At 37.8% G+C, this 9,240-nt stretch overlaps 2 protein-coding genes across 2 annotated transcripts; both read left to right on the top strand.

Moving 5' to 3' along the window:
• The first annotated feature begins 101 nt into the window (after positions 1-101).
• On the top strand, positions 102-4,735 carry LOC141486748 (uncharacterized). The gene is made up of 2 exons (XM_074185254.1): positions 102-1,380; positions 1,443-4,735. Exons 1-2 carry the CDS (start codon positions 822-824, stop codon positions 4,724-4,726), a joined length of 3,843 nt encoding a protein of 1,280 aa, XP_074041355.1. The 5' UTR covers positions 102-821; the 3' UTR covers positions 4,727-4,735.
• A 1,379-nt stretch (positions 4,736-6,114) lies between these two features.
• LOC141486751 (uncharacterized) lies at positions 6,115-8,171 on the top strand. The gene is made up of 2 exons (XM_074185264.1): positions 6,115-6,329; positions 6,393-8,171. The coding sequence occupies exons 1-2, from the start codon at positions 6,178-6,180 to the stop codon at positions 7,102-7,104; spliced, it is 864 nt and encodes a 287-aa protein (XP_074041365.1). The 5' UTR covers positions 6,115-6,177; the 3' UTR covers positions 7,105-8,171.
• Positions 8,172-9,240: the final 1,069 nt, after the last annotated feature.

The following is a 9,240-nucleotide window of genomic DNA, read 5'->3' as shown; positions in this document are numbered from 1 at the left end:
TTTGAATGAGTAAAATAATTTTAAAGCATTATGTGTAACAGTGTTATAGGTATCACTACGTCTGCATCTCACTACGTCAAGATCCTACTACTTCGAAGTCTCACTACGTCAGTAGTTGTTTACAGCTGATTCTCGGCCTCCCCCCACCACTATGACGTATTAATTGCTTTTTTTATTGGTTGTTGTTTGGTGAAGTTTTTTTGTTGTGCAGTGAAGTCAAGGCATTGTGACCTTGAAGTGTCTGGTGCATGGATCGTTCAGATTTTTTTTTTCATATGAGATTTTGTGTGTTTATGTGTGTGTGTAGGAGAATGCACGGTACAGGGTTTCATCATGTGCTTGTTTGTCTATGTACAAACATACGTCTGCATACTTCGAAGATCCTCCAAGTAATAAATGCTCCATCGGTGTTAGGGCACCAAGTTAGTAGTGGAGTGACGTCACAGCAATAACCGTTCAACGGCTAGAGAGCGACATGTTCACTCCACGACGTGTGGCAGAGTAATGCGTATTCATCGGTCTGCCCTCACCTCTCCTGAAGCGATGAAGGTTCGCTCTAGCCCCGCTATCGATGGTGACACAACGGCAGCCGAGGACTGTTTGCCTAGCGTCTACCCTCTCCGAGGCCGCAACGACCACTGCTTGCTCGTATATCGACATCTGTTATCGCATTCAGTTGGGAGGTAATCTTGGCGCATGTAGTTGAGAAGTGGGGTTGGCTATGACGTCTTGACGGGTCCTATCAGAGTGTATTTAAGAAGCGTACGAGTGTTGGCTATGTCAGTTTACATCAAGTGAGTTAGTGAGAACTATTATATAAAATGTATTCCTGTGACTGTGGTAAATCTTTCACTCGTAGTGATAATCTTCGTCGGCATCAGCTCCAGAGTTGCCAAGGAGGGCCTGCAGTGAAACGGGTGAGAGTGGATAATGCAACACCTATGTATACGTGCAATTGTTGTAATGTGACAATTCCTATGAGCCAAGTGAATTCTCACCGAAGAACCATGAGTCATAAAAATAATGCATGTGTTCAATTGTCTGACGGTGTTCAAATTATAACGAATGCATTCAATTGCCGCATTGCTACATACAGGGTGGAGAGTTCGATTGTAACCAGTGACTACATGTCATTTTTCAATAAGATTAGGCAGAAGGTCATTGAATTACTGGAATCAGCCATCAGGATCCATAAAAGCATCAAGGTGAATATGGAAGTTTTTGGGAATTATATTCTTCAGACTGATGATTCGAGGGACACGAAGTCATTTAATTCCCAAAATAAAATAGTGGACCAATCTTCAGATTTGAATGCTGTTTTTGATGGATTCCGTGATGTAATTGTGGCTCAAACGACTGAGTTCCAGGATCGTGACTCAGGTATTTATTTTTTAAAAATTTCAATAAGATTGAATAGTAATATTTTTTTTTTTATAATTCAGGTTGGACTTGTGAAAAAATATTGTTTCTCGAGGTCAACATTAATAAATACAGTCCACTGGAAGGACGTTCATATGTGAAGCTGCCTCAATGTATTCAATGGAAGAAAGCTGTTGTGAATGTTCGTAATGAAGATCAATATTGTTTTGCTTGGGCTATAACATCAGCATTATATCCTGCAGATAGTCGAGTGTCCGAACTTACGTCATATCCACATTTTTCCACTGTTTTAGATGTCACAGGTATGGATTTTCCGGTTAAAGTTAATAATAAGAGTATCGAAATATTCGAAGATAGGAATGATATTTCAATTAATGTTTACGGTTTAGAGAGTACATTTGAGAAGGGTAAAATGAAGTATGAAGTGATTGGTCCATTGCGATACTCACAGAGAAGACTCCGGAGACATGTCAATTTGTTGTTTATAACTGATGACTCCGGTAATGGTCACTATTGTTGGATCAAAGATCTTTCAAGATTAGTTTCTAATCAACTATCAGCTCATAGACAGAAAAAATATTTTTGTGACGGATGTTTGATATATTTTTCTGATGAGAGATTGCTTTTACGTCATAATATGTATGATTGTAATCACATTAGTACCACAACACCAACTACTAATTTAAAGATCAATAAATATGGTAGAATGGTTGCGGAAAATAAACTAATGTTTGAAAACTTTGAGAGGCAAATGAGGGTGCCATTTGTAGTGTATGCTGATTTTGAATCAGTGCTTAAACCGATTCATGTGAATGAGCCAAATCCTGGAAGTTCATACACGATTAAAACATTCAAACATGCCCCATATTCATTTGCTTATTTGATAAAGTGTTCATATAATGATGATTTGACAAAATTTGTTACATATAGGGGTGTAGATGCAGCTCAGAAATTTGTGAGTAGCATTGAAGATGATTTGAAAGAGATACATGAAAATCATCTCAGAAACCCTAAACCAATGGATACACAAACTGTCGAAGAAGAAGAACAGTTTGTTGCAGCCAGAACTTGTGGTATATGTAATAAAGCATTTACTGATGGTGACGTCAAAGTAAGAGATCATTGTCATGTCACAGGAAAGAAAAGATCACATGCCGCTCACTCGAAATGTAATTTAAATTTCAAAATACCAAACTTCATACCTATCATTTTTCATAATTTAAGTGGTTATGATTGTCATTTATTCATAAAAGAATTGTATAGGAATAAAGAGAAAGTTGATGTTATCCCGCAAACTAAAGAGAAATATATATCTTTCACGAAGCATCTCTTTACACACAGCTATACCGATAAAGATGGTGTGGTTAGGAAGAATTATCTCAAAATGAGATTTATCGATAGTTATAAATTTATGACTAATTCGTTGGAGAAGTTGGGTGCAAACTTGACCTCCGATCAATGTTTGGAGATGCACAAACATTTCCCACAAATTGAGAAATTCAATTTGATGAGACAGAAAGGTGTATTTCCATATAGTTTTGTTGATGACATTGACAAATTGAATTATCCATTACTTCCGACAAAAAATCAGTTTTATGACACACTCAATTGTGAACATATATCGGAAACTGATTATGATAGGGCTAGAAAAGTTTGGAATTTATTCGAGTGTCAGAATTTGGGGGAATACTCTGATTTGTATTTGAAGTCGGATGTATTGCTACTATGTGATATTTTTGAAAACTTCCGCACCACAAGTTTAGAGATATATAACTTAGATCCGGCACAATATTACACTGCACCTGGATTATCATGGGATGCCATGTTGAAGTTCACTAATGTTGAATTGGAATTACTAACTGACATTGATATGATTCACTTTTTTCAAAAAGGTATACGAGGTGGAATTAGTCAATGTAGCGAGAGGAAACATATAGCAAATAATAGATTTTTACCCAATTATAATCCCAACGAACCTTCCACATTCATTACATATTTAGATGCAACAAATCTATACGGTCACAGTATGTCACAACCTCTACCAACAAGTGAATTTACATGGTTGACACCAAATGAAATTCTTAATCTCGATGTGATGGATGTGAGTACTGATAGTCCGTATGGGTATGTATTTGAAGTGGACATTCATTATCCACAAGAGTTGCATGATAAACATTCTGACCTTCCATTTTTAGTCGAAAAAATAATACCACCTCGTACACAATCGAAAATTCCCAAATTAATTCCAAATTTGAATGATAAAAGAAAATATATTGTTCATTATAGGAATCTACAGCAAGCTGTCAAAAATGGATTGATTGTAATGAATACACATAGAGTATTGAAATTCAAACAATCATGCTGGATGAAACCCTATATAGATCTTAATACTGAAATGCGTAATAGGTCTAACAACAAATCTGTTAAAGATTTCTATAAACTAATGAATAATGCGGTGTATGGAAAGACAATGGAGAATGTAGATAATCGAATTGATGTTAGACTCGTTACACATTGGGAAAATATAAAGAAAAATATAGGTGCCAGCACTCTCATAGCCAAACCAAATTTCAAAAATTGTTCAATTTTCACTGATAATTTCGTTGCCATTCAATTGGGTAGAGTGAAGGTTCATTACGATAAACCATTATATTTGGGATTTTCCATATTAGAATTATCTAAAACAGTCATGTATGACTTTTTCTATGGATGCATCAAACAACACTTTGATGAAAATGTCTCTTTACTTTACACAGATACCGACTCGCTCATTCTTAAAGTAAACACGGAAAATTTTTATGAATTCATAAAAACTAACATAAGTAGATTTGATACATCCAATTACAGTATAGTTAACCAATTCAATATTCCAGTAACAAGTTCAGTCTTGGGTAACTTCAAAGATGAATTTCCAAATGATCCAATCATGAGTTTTTATGGTACAGGTGCTAAAGCATATTATGTGAAATCTGTTGATGGTGAATTTAAGAAAGCCAAAGGGGTTAAACGATCTGTAATAAAGAATGAATTGACATGCGAAGATTATCAAAAAATCGTCGAACAAGGTGGTATGATATTCAGAAAGATGAATTCATTTAGAAGCGTGTTACATGATATGTATACTGAATTAAAAAATAAAGTTGCATTATCATATCACGACGATAAACGATTTATCATTCCGAATACTACCCACACTCTTCCTTGGGGTCATAATGATATTGAATTTTATGAAAACGATCCAAATGAGAACATTCGTTGGATAAGTAATATTATTCAACAATCACAATCTCAGGAGACTCCATTGGATCAATTGATTAATTTATTATCTGCCGAGATCAATGATTGAAATATCATTCAATATCTTCAAAACCGGAAAATTCAATATTGATATTTATGTAGCCATTTATAATTAATAATATATGATAAAAGTAATGTGATATTAATGTATTATGTATGTATATATATATGTATTACTGTAATGAATATAAAATGATTAAAATTTTATTTGTATTATTTCTATTTCCCTAATCAATTACTGCAATATATAGTATAATGTAAATGACAGAAATATCAGTTTGAAGAGAATCATCGTAGAGTGCACAATGTCTAAAACAATCGATAAGTTTGGTAGAAAAAGAAAATGGGGTGGTAATGTCATTCGAGGTCCTCCTGGGAATGGTTTTAAATTAACAAAAGATGGTCATTATGACATGCAAAGGAAAATATTGAAAAATACAAGTGAACCAATTGACAAGAGTGATTGTGTAACTGTATCATATCTTGAGGGGGAAATTAATGGAGCAAAGGAAGTTATACTTCTAGCCCTACAAGCTGCAATACAATCCACAATAGGCAATATTGCTCGGGACGCCCGGCAAGCATTTGACGATAAAATTGCAGAGGCTCGGATAACTTTCACTCGTAAATTTGACAAACTTACAAGTGATGTAGACATAAAAATGTCTGACATAACAGCGTCTACAAATAAAAAATTTGATGCTATGTCAAACATAACAGGGACTACAATGAAAAAGTATGATGTACTGGAACAGAGAGTTGAAGTATTGGAGAAAAACCATAAAGAAGTTTTGGAGAGAAACTATAAAGTCAGGCCATCATCATCAGGTGGACTGGGATATCCAGGACTGAACATTAATCCAAATCATAGAATAATACAACCAAAACCAAAACCAACTGATGATGTATTAATGGAACCAACATGGTGAATGTATTCCCTCGTTAGGTTAGGTTAATAGCTACGTTAGGTTAGCTGCATACTTACGTTAGGTTAGGTGTTAGGTTAGTATTCCCTCGTTAGGTTAGGTTAATAGTTACTGTAGGTTAGGTTAGGTTAGGTTAGGTTAGGTTAGGTTAGGTTAGGTTAGGTGTTCGGTTGCATAGCGGTAGGTTAGCGTACTAGGTTAGGTTACGTTAATACATACGATAGGTTAGGTGTTCGGTTGCATAGCGGTAGGTTAGCGTACTAGGTTAGGTTACGTTAATACGTTAGGTTAGGTGTTCGGTTGCATATTATGTTACGAACGCGCGCGCGAAGAGGGCGTAGATGTCTCTCCAGATGTCCCGCCTACCTGGGGCCGGAGGCCCCACCCACCTGGGCGGAGCCCAGGCAGTGGGCGGGCCCGTTAGGGCCACCCCCCCCCCGTCGCCACCAACTTTTCGGATACCCCGCCCCTTTCCGAAGCCCCGCCCCCTTTCCAAGCCCCGCCCCTCCCCTCCCCGAAGCCCCGCCCCCCGACTCCCAACATTTGCGCATGTACACCCCTACCCTCATCGCGCATGTGCGCTCCCACCATTTTCCCACCGCTCACGCATCGAAGTCGATACCCTCCGGAGAGCACTCCACAACATTCAGTTCGAGAAGTCATCTCATCGAGAGCAGTCCACTCCACAACAAGGCAGTACGTTCCAACGACCAACTTGATATTTGAGTAAGTAAATTAGGAATGTTATTTTTTATATCAACTAACTTTGTATTATTTCTTCTTTTTCAGAATGGCAACCAATACACAGGAGGTGAATAATGCTGTGGCGTCTATTCTGCCGGTGTCCGCTGACCAGGAGGAGGCAGCATCTTCGAGAGCGGTGACGGTTGACCAGCCAACCACTTCGCGTTCGCGAGTTAGGTGCAGATCTTCTAGCCCTGACTTATTCGAGGAGGAGGAGGAAGTCAGGGCTGTGAAGAAGGTTTGCCAACGACCTGCAGCAAAGGTTGGTCCTATTTCAAAGTACCGAGCTACTTGCAATAGGACTAATCCTTATGCAGGTAGTTTTTCGACCTCTCGTAAGAGGGCCTCCACACCAGCAGCAGCACCAGCAGCAGTGGAAATTCCGAGGAGTCCTTCTCCGGAGTTGGTGATATTGTCGCCGTTGGTGACGCGACTACCACCGCTGCCAGCGACACCGGCGGATCCTGAGGTGTTGGTGCCACAGCCTATCGGAGAGGTTAGTGAAAAGATGAGTGTTTTTCTGCAGAGATGCAAGAAAGCAGAACGAGCTGCCCGATCTAGCGAGGCCGCGTTGGTTACCATGAAGCGACAAATGGCTGAAATGGATAACCGACGGAGGGAAATCCAAAAGGAAATGGCCGAAATAGATCGGAATTATGCATCTCTGCAGGAAAGGTGTAAAGCAGAGACCTCTTCGATAAAGCTGTACAAAAAAATAGTGACAGTTATGGACACTCTTTTTGTAGATGAAGTGTAAATGTAAGATTAGTTTTAGGTTAGTTAGGAGTATTTAATTATGGTAGTTTTAAGTTTATATTTGTTAAGTTTATATTGAATAAAGGAAAAGGAAGTGAAATAAAGGGTGTACACTGTTTTTTTGGTTTGGTACACATTGAACAATGCGATGGTTGGAGCATTTTTCTTCACTTCCTCTTATTATTATTATTATTTTTTTTATTTCAATTCCAAGTTCTTCTAGACAAATACCTCACATCAATTTTTGTGTCCTCTAATCACTTGTAAATAATTTCATGTGAAGAAAATTTAAAAAATAAAAAATAGACATGTTTCATAGTGAAATCGACAAGTATATTTCATTTGTATTTTATCCATTCAAGTATCTCTTTCATTGAATATGTCTTATGTCACTTTGCAATTTACCCCTACTCATTGAATATATCTTATGTCACACTACAATTTACCCCTACTCAATGTTCCACTCCTCTCCCACTCCCTCTCGAAAGTATAAAAGTAGAAATCATCTGATGAAACATTCAGTTGATCAGCTAGCATCGAGATGGAACCCGATTCAACCTCCGAACCCTATAGCTGCCCGGATCAGGGGTACAACTTCAATTACTGGGATAACAGCCAGGTACAGGTAGTCTCTTCCACCACGGAACCCCACAGTCCGCCATACGAATACCGGGATCACGACATCAGGATGCAAGTTCAACATGTCACTGGCAGTGACGAAGGACACTTGGATGACTCGGAATATCCAGATCCTGACGGATGGTGGGACCCTGCTTATGATGACATTGTCCCAATGAGTAGCGACGACGATGATGATGACGACGACGACTCTGGTGATGATGCTGATGACGAGCTTGACGTTAGACGTCCTCCACCATCCCCTATCCTCATCGAGGATAGTCCTCCGCCATCCCCAATCCTAATCGATGATGATGTCCTCAATTCCGATGATGACATATAATCATCTACTCGTCCATCATTTCCTTTCCTTTCCTTCCACGGAGTACACACTTTTTGGTTGGTGTACACGAGGCACTGCGAGGCTGGGGCAGTGTCTTCCTCCCTTCCTCTCCCTCTTATTAGTTTTTTTTTCCATAATAATCACTAGAATTTCTCCTAATAATCGCTCAGAGTTTCATTCTTGATGTTTTCGAATCTCAAACACTGTTCTACATTTCACCCCCTCCATTTCATTTCTTCCAATATAAATATAGCAACAATCCCAGTTCTATATCATTCTTCCACAATGTCGAGTACAGGACCCATCCAAGTACATGAAATAGATTCAACGTCTGATCATTTGAGTACAACCTTCGCTCAATTTCTGCAGCGAATCTATGATCTTCCTGATGATTTCGCAGAACGAGTGGAACAAGGTATTCAGGACGACATAGATGCTGTTGACGATAATAATGCGGTGATTAGTATATCATCTGATTCAGCTGATTATGACGACGACGACATCATGAGTATATCATCTGATTCAGATGACTACTATGAGGATGATATCATTAGTATATCATCTGATTCAGATGACGATACCATAATTATTGTTTCTGATGATGAGGAGCGTTAGTCCATATCATTGCATGGATTAATAAAAAAATAACAGCCCTTTTCAGGGCTACAATTAAAGACTGAAACAATAAAAAAAATAGCTCTTTTCAGAGCTACCATTATACTTTCAAACAGAAACAGATTCATACCATTGTTAACATTATGTTAACATTATAATCTCAAACGAAATATATGTATGTGAAAGTATTCATCATTATATGCATATGAATGATTGACAAATGCCAACTTCAACTTTCATTTAAAGTAGTACTCATCATATGCATAGATATTCAATGACTATCAAATTCCAAATTTCGACTTTTCAGTCAAAGTAGTAATTTATTTGTCATATAATGTATAGATATTCAAAGACTAACAAATTTCCAACTTAGACTTTTATTAGTCAAAGTATTCATTTGTCACATAATCTATGAATACTAATACAACTAACTACTGTTTGTGTGAATAATGTAGCCCTGAAAAGGGCTGTTGTTTTTTTTTTGACCAGTAGGTCCACGGTTATTGTGCCACAGGTTGGACATTATTACATATAATACATGTAGATACTCGGGTGAAGTTT

The sequence above is a fragment of the Leptinotarsa decemlineata genome, unplaced genomic scaffold (genome assembly GCF_025532065.1).
Source record: "Leptinotarsa decemlineata unplaced genomic scaffold, Ldec_3_MD MMD2_tig00026369_RagTag_RagTag, whole genome shotgun sequence".
NCBI lineage: Eukaryota > Metazoa > Arthropoda > Insecta > Coleoptera > Chrysomelidae > Leptinotarsa > Leptinotarsa decemlineata.
The sequence above is the reverse complement of the archived record's forward strand: the minus strand, read 5'-3'. Positions and strand labels throughout refer to the sequence as shown.

Excerpts from the sequence above, each read along its gene's own strand:
- LOC141486748 (XM_074185254.1), top strand. The coding sequence starts at position 822 with ATGTATTCCTGTGACTGTGGTAAATCTTTCACTCGTAGTGATAATCTT. Across the intron at positions 1,381-1,442 it reads GTTCCAGGATCGTGACTCAG|GTTGGACTTGTGAAAAAATA; the intron begins GTATTTATTTTT and ends TTTATAATTCAG.
- LOC141486751 (XM_074185264.1), top strand. The coding sequence starts at position 6,178 with ATGTGCGCTCCCACCATTTTCCCACCGCTCACGCATCGAAGTCGATAC. Across the intron at positions 6,330-6,392 it reads ACGACCAACTTGATATTTGA|AATGGCAACCAATACACAGG; the intron begins GTAAGTAAATTA and ends CTTCTTTTTCAG.